This window comes from Pteropus medius, unplaced genomic scaffold (assembly GCF_902729225.1).
Source record: "Pteropus medius unplaced genomic scaffold, Ma_sr-lr_union100, whole genome shotgun sequence".
Classification (NCBI taxonomy): Eukaryota; Metazoa; Chordata; class Mammalia; order Chiroptera; family Pteropodidae; genus Pteropus; species Pteropus medius.
Window position 1 is genome coordinate 1,177,580 of NW_024349225.1, and position 16,729 is coordinate 1,194,308.

The 16,729-nt window shown below is 43.3% G+C and overlaps 1 protein-coding gene across 3 annotated transcripts in view; it reads right to left on the reverse strand.

Moving 5' to 3' along the window:
• Positions 1–15,987, reverse strand: part of PACC1 (proton activated chloride channel 1) — a 29,819-nt gene extending 13,832 nt beyond the window's left edge. Inside the window, exons 1-2 of one of the 3 annotated variants that reach the window (XM_039881156.1) lie at positions 15,805–15,985; positions 11,764–11,860 (exon numbers count right to left, since the gene is read on the reverse strand). In XM_039881156.1, coding sequence (XP_039737090.1) covers positions 11,764–11,860; positions 15,805–15,840 — 133 coding nt within the window. In that variant the 5' untranslated portion in view covers positions 15,841–15,985. Of the gene's footprint in view, positions 1–11,763; positions 11,861–15,556; positions 15,696–15,804 lie in introns of those variants that run through there. The other 2 variants (XM_039881155.1, XM_039881157.1) reach the window with 2 other exon arrangements.
• Between the last annotated feature and the right edge of the window lie 742 nt (positions 15,988–16,729).

A 16,729-nucleotide genomic window follows, 5' to 3' on the forward strand; every position in this document is an offset into this window, starting at 1 on the left:
AGCCCCCCGCCTCAAGATGTTCCAGAATCCAAGACACCCGGTGGCCCATTTCAGAGCACACTATAGTACCACCCAACAAACTCCAGAAATGACACATGTGAAGGGCAGATTCGGCTGGCACCAGAGCCCCAATACATAGATCCTGCTCTATGAGGACGGCCCCTACAGAATAGCTCACCCATTGTAGTCATGAACAACTCTCAGAGCCAGCCAGCCTAAGGGTCAATCCCAGTCATTGACATGCCAACAGCAATCAAGGCTCAACTACAACAGGAGGGCACACACAACCCACATAAGAGCACCCTTGGAGCACCTGGCGCAGGTGACCAGGAAGACTGTGCCACTAAGCCCTACAGGACACCTACTACATACGGCCATTCTGCCAAGACTGGGAGACATAGCATATCTACTTAATATACAGAAACGAACACAGGGAGTCAGCCAAAGTGAGGAAACATGTCCCAAATGAAAGAACAGTACAAAACTCCAGAAAAAGAACTAAACAAAATGGACACAAGCAATTTACCAGATCCAAGAGTTCAAAACACTAGTTATAAGGATGCTCAATGGACAGAGGAGAAGAAAAGATGAACTCAGTGAGAACTTCGACAGAGAGAGAAAGCAAAAAAGAACCAGTCGGAAATGAAAAACACAATAACTGAAAGAATATATTAGAGGGAATCAACAGCAGATTAGCTGAAGCAGAGGATCAAATCAGCAATCTGGAAGACAAGGTAGTGGAAAACACCCATCAGAAGAGCAAAAAAAGAAAAGAATTTTAAAATTAGGACAGTTTAAGAAACCTCGGGGATGACATTAAGTACCCCAACATGCGCATCATGGGGTACCAGAAGGAGAAGAAGAAAGGGACTGAAACCCATTAAAAGAAATAATGACTGAAAACTTCTCTAATCTGGTGAAGGAAACAAACATACAAATCGTGGACGCAGAGAGTCCCAAACAAGATAACCCTGAATAAGATCCACAAAAAGAAACGTCATAATTAAAATGTCAAAGCTTAAAGACAAAGACAGAATCTTAAAAGTAGCAAGAGAAAGGCAGTCACGTACAATGGAGCTCCCATAAGACTGGCAGCTGATTTCTCAACAAAAACTATGCAGGCCAGAAGGGAATGGTATCAAATACTCAAAATGATGAAAGGCAAAGACTTATAAGCAAGATTACCCAGCAAGTCTATCATTTAGAACTGGAGAGAGAGTTTCCCAGACAAGAAAAACTGAAAGGAGTTCTTCACCACTAAACCAGTATTACAAGACATGTCAGAGATGTCTTAAAGATCAAAAACATAAATAAGAAAATATAAGAAAGAAAATAATTCTCACTGACAAAGGCAAACACTTTAGTAAAAGCGATGGATCAGCCAACCATAAAACTAGTACAAAGGTTAAAAGACAAAAGTGAGAAGATCATGTATAATTACAACAATATATCAAGGTACAAACACAAGTAGTAAAAAAAAGAAATGACAAAAACAAACGTAGAGGGTGTGAGTAAAAATTGTAATGATTTTAGAATGCGTTCACACCTCAGTGACCATCAACTTAAAATAGATTGCTGTAAACACAACTTGGTGTATAAGCAGCCCTGGTAACCACAAATCGAGCATCTAGAAGATGTACAAGAAATAAAGAAATGCAAACACAAGCTGTAGAAAGTGATTAACATACAAGAGAAAGACAATAAGGAATAGAAAACTATGAGAACAATCAGAAAATAACAAAATGGCAATAACTAGATACCCATCAATAATTATATGTCTGTCGATAATTACTTCAAGTACAAATATACTAAATGTTCCAATCAAAAGACATAGAGTGGCTGAATGGATAAACAAACAAGACTCATACATATGCTGCCTATAAGAGACCCATATCAGATCAAAAGACTCACACAGACTGAAAGTAAAGGGATAAAAAAAGATATTTCATGCAAACTGAAAAAAAAAAGTTGAGATAACAGACAAAACAGACTTTAAAACAGGGACTGTAATAAGAGACAAAGAAGGGCATTTCGTAATAATAAAGGGATCCATCTAACAACAGGCTATAAGCCTTATAAACATTTACGCACCCAACGTAGGAGCACCTAAATATATAAAACAAATATTGATGGACATAAAGGGAGAGATTGACAGTAATATAGTCATAGTAGGGAATTTTAATACCCCATTGCCATCATTGGGTAGATCGTACAGAAAGAATATCAACAAGAACGGTGGCCTTAAATGACACATTAGAGCAGATGGATTTAATTGATATTTTTAGAGCATTTCACCCCAAAGTAGCAGAATTACATTCTTTTCAGATGCACATGGAACATTTTCCAGAACAGATCTTGTAAGGCCACAAAACAGCCCCCACAATAAATTTAAGAAGACTGAAATCATGTCAAGCATCTTATCTGATCACAGCGATATGAAACTAGAAATCGATTACAAGAAGAAAGCTGAAAAACGCACAAACACACAGATGCTAAATATAACATGCTCCTAAACGATGAATAGGTTAACAACAAGATCAAGAAAGAATCCAAACATACCTGTAAACAAATGAAAATGAAAATACAATGACCCAACATCTATGGGCCACAGCCAAAGCAGTTCTAAGAGGGAAAATTAAGGCAATACAGGCCTACCTCAAAAACAAGAAAAATCTCAAATGATAAAACCCTACACGTACAGGAACTAAGAAAAGAAGAACAAAGTCTAAAGTGAGTAGAAGAAAGGAAATAATGAAGACCAGGGCAGAAATAACCTAAATAGTCAAGGGAAAAAAATAGAAAAGATCAATGAAACTAAGAGCTTGGTTCTTTGAAAAGATAAACAAAATTCGTTAACCTATAGCCAGACTCATCAAGAAAAAGAGAGGGCCCAAATGAAATCAGAAAAGAAAAAGAAGTGACAACCTACACCACAGAAATACAAAGGATCATAAGAGAACGCTACAATTATATGCCAACGAATTGGATAGAAATATACAATCTCCCAAGGCTGAATCAGGAAGAAAATGAAAAACTGAACAGACTAATAACTACGAACGAAATCTAATTAGTAATCGAAATTCTACAACAAACAAAAGTCCTGGACCATATGGCTTACAGGTGAATTTTACCAAATATTCAAAGAATATCTATCCTTCTCAAACTATTCCAAAAAACTGAAGACGTGGAAAGGCTTCTAAATTCATTTTACAAGGCCAGTGATAGCTTGATACCAACGCCAGACAGATATTATAAAAAAAAAATTATAGGCCCATATCCCTGATGAATATAGATACGAAAATCCTCAACAAAATATTAACAAACTGAATTCAGCAATAAATTTAAAATATCATACACCATTATCAAGTGGGATTTATTCTTGCAACACAAGGTTGGTTCAACATCCACAAATCAATTAAGGTGACACATCACATAAACAAAATAAAGGATAAAAGTCATGTGATCATATCAGTAGATGCATTAAAAGCATTTGACAATATCCAACATCTATTTATGATAAAAACTTTCAGCAAAGTAGGGATGCAAGGAACATCTCTTAACATGATAAAGGCCATACATGACAAAAACACAGCTAACATCATACTCAGCAGAGAAAAGCTGAAAGTTTTCCCTTTAAGATCAGGCACAAGACAAGGATGTCCACTTTACCACTTTTATTCAACATGGTATTAGAAATCCTAGACACAGCAATCAGACAAGAAAAAGGAAGAAAAGGCATCCAAATTGGAAAGGAAGAAGTAAAACTGTCATTTTTGTAGATGATATGATACTATCTAGAAAAACCCTAAAGATTTCACCAAAAAACTGTTAGAACTGATAAATGAATTCAGTAAAGTAGCAGGATACAAAATTAATATTCTGATATCAGTAGCATTTTATACACCAATAACTATCGGAAAGAGAAATTAAGAAAACAATCCCATTTACAATTACATAAAAAGAAGAAATATCTAGGAATAAATTTAACCAAAGAAGTAAAAGATCTATACTCGAAAAATTATAAGACACTGAAGATACAAATAAATGGAAGTATATATCATGCTCATGGAGAGGAAGAATTAACATCGTTAAAATGTCTATACCAACCAAAGCAATCTATAGATTCAATGCCATCCCTATCAAAATACCGATAACATTTTTCATAGCACTAGCAAACATAATACTTAAATTTATATGGAACCAAAAATACCCTGAATAGCCCAAGAAATCTTAAGAAAAACAGAGTTGGAGCTATCATGCTACCTGATAAACGATATTACAAGGCTATAATAAATGATACTGGCATAAAAACAGACACACAGATAAATGGAACAGAATAGAGCCCAGAAATAAACCCATGCCTGTATGGTCAATTAATCTATGACAAAGGAGGTAATGAAGTCAACAGTCTCTTCTAGAATGGTGTTGACAAAACTGGACAGATACATGCAAAAAAAATGAAACTAGACCTCTTACACCATATACAAGAATAAACTCAAAATGGATTAAAGATTTAAATGTAAGATCCAAAACCATAAACTCCTAAAAGAAAACAAAGGTAGTAAACTCCTGACATTGCTCTTAGTAATGATTTTTTGGGCATGTCTCCACAGGCAAAGGAAACGAAAGGAAAAATAAATAAATGGGACTACATTGAATTAAAAACCTTTTGCACAGCAAAGGAAACTATCACCAAAACAAAACCTGAATGGGAGAGGTATTCACCAATGATACATTCAATAAGGGGTTAATATCCAAAATATACAAGGAACTCAAAAACATGAAGAGGCCAATTAAAAAATGAGTAAAGGACCTGAAAGACACTTCTCCAGAGGACATATTGATGGCCAACAAACACATGAAAAGATACTCGACATCACTAATCATCAGAACAATGCAAATTAAAACCACAATGAGATAACACCTCTCACCTCTCAGAATGGCTACTATCAATAAAGCAACAAACAAGTGCTGGCAAAGATGTATAGAAAAGGAACACTTGTGCACTACTGGTGGAATTGCAAATTGGTGTAGTCACTATGGAAAACAGTATAGAGGTTACTCAAAGGACGAAAAATAGAGCTACCATATAACTTAGCAATTCCACTTCTGGATATTTACCATAAGAAATCCAAAGCACTAATTAGAAAAGATATACGCTTCCCTATGTTCATCACAGCATTATTCACAATAGCCAAGACTTGCAAACAGCCTAAGTGTCCTTCAATAGATGAATGGATAAAGATTTGGCACACAGACACAATGGAATACTACTCAGCCATAAAAAAAGATAAAATATTGCCATTTGCAACAACACAGATGGATCTTGAGAGTATTATGCTAAGTGAAATAAGACAGAAGGAAAAGGACAAGAACCACATGATTTCACTTGTATGTGGCATATAAAACAGAAGGGAAACATACGAACAAAAAAACAAACTCATAGATACAGACAATATGGTGGTTACTAGAAGGGGAGGAGGACAAAGAGGGGGAATGGGGTCAAATACATGGTGACAGGAGACTAGATTTCAGAAGGTGAGCACACAACAGAGTATACAGATGTCATATTATGAAGTTGCACACCTGAAACTTATGTTATTAACCAATGTTACCTCAATAAATTTAATTTTTAAAAATGAACTTTATTTTTTTTTGTTAAAGGAAGGAGAATTTATTGCTGATGGAGCAAGTGGGGTTAACAGCACCAAAGCATGAGCTCTAAAAATGAACTTTAAATACAATGATATAAGAGTATTTGCTCATAATTATTTCATTTTATTTAAAGCACAAAGGCAGGATTAACACAGAACTATCCAAGTGTCCTAGGGTGGCAGAGATAAGGAAATCATTCATTCCACACTTCCACAAACATGCATCAAGCACCAACTCTATGTGCAAAACTGTGCTAGGTGCTTCAGGGAGATACTGACATAGAAAGACTGATGGTCAGTGCTTCAACTGTTGCAGAATTTAGAAGAAATTAGAATGTGAGATTTTCTTTGAAGAAAGAGTGGGGAGTGTGGGGAGGCAGGCAGAGATCGGGAAAGACTCTGTGGACGAGGTTACACAGCACTGCGCCTAAAGCCCCAGGCTTCTCAGGAAGAAATAAGCTGGTGTTCATTATTTATTTATGTTCTGAACTGCAAGACCAGATATCTAGCCCAGTGTTAAGAGCATGAGCTTTCGAGTCTGAGAGATTTGGCCTCCAGCTCTGCTACTAACAACGCTGTGACCCAGGACAAGTTACTTAATGTTGCTAAACCTCACATTCTTCATGTAAAAAGGAAATAATCATTTCCATTTTATAGGCTGTCTGAGAGAAGTATATGAGAGAATGCTGCAAAATGCATTACAGTACAGAATGCTTGCTCAATGACTTACTGTCACTGAAGAAAAAGAAACAAATGTACCCTCTACATCACAAAAAAAAAAAATGAAGCCCTCAATGATGAAGACAGCGCAAATGAAGACCATGGCACTACATTCTCTTAAGAGTTAGAAAAAATATATACTAAAAATAAAATGGAGGTGGGGCAGAATACAGTGTCTTTCACATAGTAGGCACGTAATGTTTCCATGTCTGTTACATGAATGAATAACCCAAATAAGAGATGAACCAAGTCTTGCAATGCTTACTAGTTACCCTCGATTTGTCAGAGAATATTAGTGCCTTTCAAGCATGCAAAACTAGAAACCAACTGGTGTGTCTTGCTATTTCTGGTAGAATATTTTAGAAAGTTTTGACTTTACACAGGAGTACAAATTCCCAGAAGTGTCTGTGAGGCTCCTTCAGGCCATAAGGAAGAGGTTACTGTAGGCAATGGATGTGGACAGCTACAAAGAGAAGTGAGGAACTGGGGAGGCCCCAAGGAAGCCCCAAGGAAACCCTTTGGGCGGATGAGAGCTAGGTCACCAAGGTACACAGCAGTTCTCCTTCTTCAAAATTAAAGCTGTTCTCTTTTGCAACTTCTTTTGTCTCTGATTCTACTTTTGCTGCTGCTTATTGTTATTAGGGACTGTGTCCCTTTCTGTTCTCTCGTGGCTTTGCTACCTGCCTTCTCTCCGTGTTTCTTTTATGACATTGCTCCCCCTGAACTGAGTCCTTTTCCGTGACCCCCTCCTAGGGAGTATCCTGTATAGGGTGACCTGTTAGACGTGGCACAAGACACTGCCCTCCTTCATGCCCAGTCCATAGATGGCTTCCCTTAGCTCAGGTGCTGACCCCTGATCAGTCACACGCCACTGGGCTGCAGGGCCACAAGACCCGAAGTATGGTGGCCTGAGCACAGGCACCTACCCAGAGCTGTTTTGTTTGGAAGGCACCCCCAGCCACCACGGTCCATGTGGGGCCACAAGTTCGCTTCAAAACAAGGCACATTCACTGTCATGAGCTGCTCGTAACTGCAGTGGCAACAGGTTATCAGGCTGCTACATTCTAATGGAATTTGAGAAGATCACAAGACAAAACTGAAGGAACTCTCAAGTGACTGATTTGACACTTGAATTTTTAAGAGTTGGTAGGGACCTAAAAGGCCATCTGGTCGAACCCCGTTACTTGTGCAGTGATCCAGGTCCCGCACCCAGTAACTGGCACAATCAGAATGAGAGTCCTAGAGTTCTGACTCCTAGTCAATGCCTTCCCTACACAACAGACTGAGCGTTAGTACTGAAGACTCTTGTCACTAATGACGGTAAAAGGTCTGACAAAATGTAACTTCATAACAAGTAAAAGCCAGGGACATTTTTAAGGCAAACTGCATAGTACATCCAGGCGGAACTATATAATGAAGATGAACAATGATGGGCATTAGTGGGCAAGGGCTACCCCATCATAAGCCAGATAAACATGATGTACCCTACCTTCATGATGCCTTTGGTTAGGGAAAGACATAGATCTCTCCCTACGCGTTCTTGAAAATTCTAAGAATCTAAGGCACAAAAAGGTCATATGATAATTGCATCACTTGGATTCATGTTTGGCAGAGGTACTCAAATTACTCTCTTGAGAACGAACACTGGCCAACAGGCTCCTCCTGTTTCTCTCGCGGAGGACAAGCTTAGTTTCTTTACAGGCCTTTTCTTCATCCACAAATTGGTGTTTAATGTAAATAAAAACTGTGAAGCTATTTATCAACCACATGTGCTCTAAGTGTCATTCCAATTCTGAAGCTACACACTATTTCATTTTATCATTAAAAAAAAAAAAAAGTGCTGGATACTTGACAAAATGTTCCATGCACTCTGCAGTCAGAAAAGCCAAATACTGGCTTTTTTTGTGGCAAGCTGGATGAATGTATTCTGAAAGTGTATATCCTTTATATGAATACAAACTCGAAGTAGCAGAAAGACAAGAATAACACACAAGATTTTCTTGGGAAAGGTAATTTATAAGTTTTGTAAAATCTACAACAGAGCAGCTTCAAAAACCCAAACCTGCCTCAGAATGTAAGTTAGGCCATTAGGGGAGCTGTGATGAACAATTCGATTTTTGAAAACATTTTAGGTCCTCTGATTAGAGGAAGAACTGGTTGTTTACTGTAACCCTGTGAAACCCTGTCTTGCAGAAAGCAGTGGGCTAAGGTGCATTCTGAATACAAAGAAGGAATGAATTCTTTCTCTTTTCTTTTTAGTGATTGTTTTCTGTTTTTGTTTTGAGATAATTTACATTTATCCTTTTAAAGTCAATATTTAGTAGTTTTTAGTACATTCACATGGTATGCAACTGTCACCACTAATTACAGAACATTTTCATTACCTGAAAAGAAATTCCACACCTCTTTCCTCCTAGTTCCTGGCAACCAATAATCTACTTTCTGTCTCTATGGATTTGTCTATTCTGGACATTTCAAATAAATAGAATCATACAACATATGGTCTTTTGCGTCTGATTTCTTTCACTTAACATCTTTTCAGAATTGATCTGTCGTAGCATATATCAGTTCATTCCTTTTTCATTGTCAAGTAATATTCAACTATGTTAATATACCATTTTATCCATTCTTCAGTTGATGGACATCTGGATTGTTTCAAACTTTTGGCTATTATGAATAATGCTAAAAATATACATGTACAAATTTTTGCGTACATATAAGTTTTCGTTTCTCTTCGGTATAATATACCTGGGATTGGAATTCCTGGGTCATAGGATAACTCTACATTTAACTTTTTGAGGAACTGCAAGATTGTTTTCCACAGCAACTGCACCATTTTACATTCCCACCAGCAATGTATGGGGCTTCCAATTTCTCGACAGCCTCACTAAAATTTCAAAACTTACTGTAGTTCATTTTACTGAATGTAGCCATCTTAGTAAGTGTGCAGTAGTATCTTGCTGTGGTTAACATTCGTATTTCCCTGATGATTAATGGTGTGGAGTATCTTTTCATGTGCTTATCAGTCATTTGTGTATTTAGTCTGCCCTCCCTTCCCTTCTTCCTGCTGACTCCACCCATCTTCCTCTAAGTGGGGACAAAGGGGCAGCACAGGGCGCAGTGGGCAGAACAATGGCCTGCCAAAGACATCCAAGTCCTAATTCTTAGAACCTGTAAAAGTCAAGTCACATGGCAAAGAGAAATTAAGGCAGAAGATGAGATGAAAGTTGCTAATCACCTGACTTTAAAACAGTGAGATTATCTGGGCGGGCCCCATGTTGGCACGAGGGCTCTTTAACCTGGAGAAGGGAGGCAGAAGTCAGAGTCATACTGAGGAGATCTGAGAGACTTGACCAGCCACTGCCAGTTTGAAGACAGATGAAGGGCCGTGAGCCAAAGAATTCAGGCAGCCTCTACAGGCTGGCAAAGCACCAAGACAGATGTCCCCCTAGAGCCTCCTGAAGGGAATTCAGATCCGCCAGCACCTTCATTTTAGCCCAGTGAGACCCACTTTGGACTTCTCGCCTCCAGAACTACAATACATATGTGTTGTTTTAAGCCACTAAGTTTGTGGTAATTTGTTACAGAAACGAAAAAGCCAATATAGAAGGCTTTTCAACTGTACTCCCTGGGACCTTAGGGCCTCAGAGGCAGTGTCCAGAGTCAGAGTGGAACCAGTCATGCCGCTACCTTTTATACACTGAGCTTTAATAAAAAGATGCTTAAAATATTTTTTTTAAAAATGACTGGTGCAACAGAAAGAGTATGGGGTCTGACAGAGCTTGGTCCAGTCTGTTTATCAGCCAGATGATCTTCCCACACTTGACTTAACCTTCCTGAGCCTGAGGGATTCATCTGTAAAAACGGACGACCACCTCACAGGGTTGTTATAAATGGGGCAATGGGTATGACAGTCTGGCCCTGTGTCCTCAAGGCTGCCTTTCCAGCCCCCTTCCTCCTTCAGTCTTCTCTACAGATGAGGCACAATCAAAAAATGTCTTATCCTGTCCCCCCCCACAAATACAGGAGTCAGGAGGAGCAGAATCCCACCTCCCTGAGTCCACTCAAGAAACTGGAGTCCGGCTGGGGTTCCATTCACTCTCTCACTCACTCATTCATTCATTCAACGAATCTTTACTGCATGGCCAGGGCTAAGGTGGTGAGCAAAACAAACTGGTCTCTACCCTCATGAAGCTTACATTATAGAAGAGAGAGACATTAATCAGTCAGGCAAACAAATACACCATTCCATCAGTGACAGCTGCGAGGGAGAGCCGGGGAGAGGTGCGTGGGCGACCTGTGGCAGTGCTGGAGGGCGGGAAGTGATTCAGCCAGGAGGTCAGAAAAGGCTTTGTAAAGAAAAATGAGTGAGCTGACAAATGATTAGGCATTAACTAGGCGACGGAGGGAACGAAACTGCAGGCAGAGTCGTCCCCTCCTATGGTGGGAAGGAGTGAGGCCCCAAATAAAGAAGGCCAGCGCAGCTGAGGGGCAGAAAAGAAGGCGAAGGAAGGAAAAATGACTCCTGGGTTCCACGGGGTGGGTGGCGGTGCCATTCCCAGAAAAGTAGAAGAGCTGGGCCGAGCTGGGCCAAGCTGGGAGTGGGGGGACCATGGGGTCAGTCTGGGACATCCAAGCAGAGCTATCACCTGGGCATTTGGACATACAGGACATAGAACTCATCTCTGGGCTAGAAATAAAAACATGGCTGGCGCATGTGAACGAGCAGTGACAAGCAGGGGAGGGGACCTGAGATCACCCACCAGAGAGTGAGAGAAGGGGGCTTGTGACAAACATTTAACACCCAAGAGCTGGAGGGTGACGCAAAGGAGGCTGATACGAGAGGACTACGTTACGGAAGGTGAGGGCGCAGAGTGCGTGCATGAGGAAGTGGTCCACAGTGTCCAAAGTTACTGTACGGCTCCATGAGACGCCACCTGACTGATGGGGACCCTGCTCACCGAGCTGGGCAACTATACTGGAGAAGCCTGGTATCTGAGAGGTGTGCCTTTTAGATATCCTTCCAGAGGGCTCTGGAAAGTGACCCGGATATTAGAGGCTCAACTCCTACCAGCTTCCTGTGGAAAAACTAACAGGAGAGTAGAGACCTTGGTATCGTATCCAACAACCTGGCCCCAGGAACTGGCTCAAATGGGGTATAGAAAAGGGCAGATACCAGCCTGGTCACGCCCTCTGTCCCAGGCTGGTTAAATATGTATAGCTTTAAAACTAGGGCAATACCTGGGACCTGACACCAGAGAGCAAGGGGTGGGGAGGGCTCCTCCTCTCTCACAGGCACCCAGCCGGCCAGGCGCCTGGCCCAGGGCCTTTAGCTGCAGCAACGGCACAGTTTTCTGGTTCTTCCACCCCCAGCGCTGAACCTACTTACCTGGTAAGACTCCTGAACCCTGGACTTTGACTATCTCCTTTTCGCGCTCGTCCGCCTGCTCTGAGTTCTCAACCACCTGATCCAACTCCTCACTCAGCTAAAGGGAGAAAAAAAGAGGGAAAACAGGTCAGCTACATCAGCCTTGCTTTTCCAGACTAAAAGAAAGCAGAAGCTGCTTCTCACTTGTCATAAAAAAATATATATATATCACATGATGCAGGGTGTGGTATACCAATTTTACAGATGGGGACACTGAAGCTCAGAAAACTCAAGAAACTTGCTATATACTTGTTTCCTAGAGCTGCCATAACAAAGCACCACTAACTAGGTGGCTTATTTATTCCCTCACAGTTCTGGAGGCTAGAAATCTAAAACCAAGGTACTGGCAGGGTTGGTTCCTTCGGAAGGCTGTGAGAAGGAATCTATTTCATGCCTCTCTCTGAGTTTCTGGTAATGGCCAGCAACCCTTGGAGTTCAATGGCTTGTAGATGCATCCGATCTCCAACCTCAGCTTCCATCTTCACATGGAGTCTCTCTTTCTTCATGTGGTCATCTTATACGGACACCATTCATGTTGGATTTAGGCCCACCCTCCTACAGTGGGACCTCATCTTAACTAACTACATCTGAAACAACCTATTTCCAAATAAGGCCACATTCTGAGGTCCTAGGGATTAGGAGCTGAACATCTTCTTTGGGAGGACACAATCCAACACATAACACTTTCCATGGCCATAGAGCCAGGAGTCAAATCCAAGTTGGCCTAGTTCCAAAGCCCATGATCTTAACCACTTCCCAAAGGAGGAGGAAATGCAGCTTCGAGTCTGCTGACTGAGAAGAGGGAACAGTGACGTTGCTGCTGGAGCTCTCTAGGACTCAGGCTAAAGTTCAACTCAGACTAAATGGCAGAACAAAGTGGGGAGGACGGTCCATTTCAGGGACAGATACTAATTAGCGGCCTGGTAGCAGGCAACCTCAACCTCACTCCATCAGGGTTTCACCTGTCAAAAGGGGGAAAAGATGCCACTTAGGGCTAAGGCAAAAAGGATGCAACCACCACCAAGTCTCTGCAGCATTGAGGAGGGCAGCAGAGGTCAAGATCGGAGTTAGAGGAGGAGCTATCACTGCATTAGGATGGGATGGGGAAGGGAGAGTTTTCTCAAATATTTTCTTGGACCCACAGTATACACTAAGGTCTCAACACATTTTCATTAAAAATTCATCTCCAAGAGACTTGAGTTAAATATAGGATCTTATGCATCCATTATTCTTGCAGCTCCCTCTCCATGCCTCCACTCCTGCCTCTTAGAATCAGGTAAAACCCCCAGTTTAAAGCCCTCTTGGCCATGGTTCCACAGTGCAGCGGTTAGCCCGTCTGCTTTACACGCAGAAGGTCCTGGGTTCGCGCCCCAGTGGGGCCACAGTCCATGGTCTACCACCATGCCACCCTGAACAAGCTCGATGTCTCATCTTAGAAGCTAAGCAGGGTCAGGCCTGGTTAGTACTTGGACGGGAGACCACCTAGGAAGAACAGGTGCTGCAGGCATAAATAATAACAAAATAAATAAATAAAGCTCTCTGATCATAAAAAAAGAAAACCAACAAGTAGGAGGAGGCTGGAAAGTCACCATGAGATCCAGGCCCCAGATCAGGAGGTCCCCGGGGCGTTCCCGGCCAAAGGGAAAGAGGATGTTAGTCCCAGGAAGGCCCGAAGTTCTCTGATCCGATCCACACCCAGGTTCAGCTTAACCTGGTGGCAACACTCTCCTCACTCAGTTCCCTCCTGACTACCTGCAGCTGTGATGAACCCATCTCCTGGCCTGACTCATCCCCTAAAGCCAAAATCTCCACTCTAAGCAAAGAAACCCAGCTCTAAGCTAGGTCCACTCTCAGAATCACCCAGGCAAGAAAAATGCAAACCTCTCTGGGCAGCTTCCGTCTGAAGGTGAGACATGAACTCCAGAATGAGCCACTGAAGAAAGGGGAGGGGTCGTTCCAGTGCCTTGCACCATGGGGTACCCTCAAATAGCGACTGACTCCACCTTTGGCCTTACCCTTGCAGGCAAGGTAACTGCCTATATTTTAATAAAAATTTTAGGAGCCTACTAGGTAAGGAGATACTGCAGGCTACATGTGGATGGGGAGGGACGTGGTCCCACAAACCAGGGACCCCAAAGCTTCCTAGAAGCAAGAGCTACACAATCCCTGTTAACAAGAGCCATCATTCACCTGCTAGGTTCTGAGCTAAGCACTTTTCACATATCAACTCATCTAACCTTAGGAGTCAGAGACTATCATTACCTTTGTTTTGCAGATGAGGAAAGTGAGGCTCAGAGAAGTAAATGACTTGACAAAAGTCGCACTAACGGGAAGAGGCAGAGCCAGGATAGGAACATGAGCTTCAAAGTCCTAGTGTTTACCAAGTATGCTCTCTTCCCCATACATCTGAAAGCTTTCAGAATCAGAGACACAACTCATTCCCCAGGAGTCCTCCACTGTCTAGGGCACAGAATCCACAGCACTGGTTCAAAATCCATCAGGCTTTTTTTGGATGAAGGAAACAGATGGGGTAACAGAGGTGGGAGGAGAAATACAAAAAATTCCCAAAGTCAGATTCCAGCCCAGGTCCTACACTAAAAAATGGCAAACCTTAGGCAAATCTCATCGGACTTCAACTCCACTCCCCCTCTACTGTGGGGCTAAGACACTTGCTTTGCACACTCTACACAGCATCACTGTCAAAGAGAAAAATGTACATCAATTTTGACCAGTATTGATCAAGGTAGCGGCAAGTTCACATGAAGATAGACGGAATACTAGACTGGTCTGGGAAGTCAGTCAGTCTCCATGCAGCATGTGGGATTTGAGATCCCCTCTCCCCTTAAATAATGGAGGGTATTAACCAAAAGAGCTTGAGTCGGGGTTAAAGAAGAAGAAATGGTGTGAGCACAGGCATAGAGACCAGAAAGCAGAAGCACATTTTTAAACAGTGAGCTTCCAAGCGTAGCCAGAATGAGGTGGCTGAGGAGATGAAGGTGATGGCAGGTACAGCTGCTGAGCTGTGCAGAGCTTCGAAAGCTTGCTGAGAAGTTTCCACTGTTCTGGGTAAACGAAGGGTGACATCAGGTGTACGGGGAAAAAGGAAGGCTCTGGGATCAAGGCCAGGCCTCAGAATGAACCTGCACAGTGAGTGTGGGGAGGGACCACAGGGAGAAGTGGTCACAACAGTCTCACACTCAGGCGGTCAGAGCAGGCACGGGACACAAACCGGAGGACTGAGAATGTGGAGCTGCCTGAACTCGGCAAGTGAGGGGCACCCAGTGGTGGGAAGATCACCGGAGATGACCAAGGTTTGGGGCCTGAGAGGAGAAAGAGGAGAGCAGTTCACTAGTTGCAGTAAGAGTCGAGAGGAAGAGCTGATTTGAGGAGAAAGCTGTTAAAGTATAGCTCAGGACAGACAAGAAAGAGACAAAGAACTGGAAAGTGATAAGGTCGTGGAAGGTGAGGCTGGAGAAAATGACAGAGTGGAGCGAAGAGCCGCTATGTCGGTGAAAGCACATTTTCAGTTAGGTGGCCACCAAAACAAGATGTAATTATCTCTGTCATTAACAGCTGCAGAGGCCACGAGGCCTCGTGCTGGGGAGGCTGATGCCCACCACGCATCCGTTCCAGCTGGGAGGAGGGCGCAGGCGCTTCCACTTGTTGCAAACAACACCAGGGTCCTCCAGGCCACGCGGGGTCCCGCCCCGCTGGTCGCGCTGCTGCCTGGGTCTGACGAGGCTTAATTATTCACCTGCTGGTTACGGGTCGCGGCTCTGCGGCCCCAGCTCCATCCTCCGCCAAGCGACAGCAGCATCCGGAGGAGGCTGGGCGTCCCGCCTTCCTTCCTACTCCCCCGCTCCTCGGCACGCCAAGACCCCATCCCAGCGCACTGACCCGCTCGCGCGCAGCACTCCGCGACGCCTGCAGCACTCCTCCCGCCCAGAACCCCGCTCCTCCGCCTCTCAGGAAACTTTGTTTCCGCCCCCCACTGCCTTGTACCTCCTGGTAGGATGTGGAGAGCTCCTGCCGGATCATGGCACTGACCAGAGATAAGGCACCCCTATGCCCGTTACGCCCGGGAGGAGCAGCAATGAGAGGACCGCGGCCGCAGCGCGCGGACCTCCGGCTCCGCCAGGCGCAACCGGTCCGGGGAGCGGCCCCGAGACCAGGCGTGGCGGCACTCGGCGCATGCGCCTCGCTCCGCCCCCGCCCGAGCCGCGAAAGGGCTCCTGGGAAATGTAGTTCCAGGCGGAAGGCATCTCTTAGCACCGAAGGGGCGAAGCCAGCACTCTGCCCCAAACCAGGCTTAATCCTGGAATTAGACTCATGTGCTCTCCTTCGCCTTCACTTCCTCCCTTTGTGGAAGGGGGAGGGACGGAGAAAATGAATGGAAAGTGGAACCAGGGACCCGGTCAGATGTCTAGGAAGCCTAATCTATAATTGCAAGAGGAAGCTTAGTCTGGTGGTTTATAACCGCAATAAATGGCTGGAGAGCACTGTTAATGAAAAGCGCTTTCGCGCACACTATGTCCTTGATCCTGCAAGGACCCCTGTAAGGGGGACATTTTTCTCCCTATTTTACAGATGAAGAAACTGAGGTACCTTGTTTCTTGTTTCAGAAAGGATGGGGGCGGGGCAGTGATCTAGTGAAGACTATTTAATCCAAGAGCGGACTACAAAATCCTAATTCCATTATTTCTGAGGAGTCAGGACCTCTAGGTTCTCGTCCTGGCTCTGCCTCTCTCACAGGTCTTGGAATGCTCTGAAACCTCCTCTCTTAGTCTTAGAAGGCAACTGCTCCCCCCGCCCTGCTTCACAGAGCTTTATAGGAGCTGAAATAGATTAGGCAGCAAAAACCCAAGGGTTTTCTGCTGTTCATCACAGCAGAAGCCTTGCGCACTGAGTGTGGTGGAGAATTGAGTGG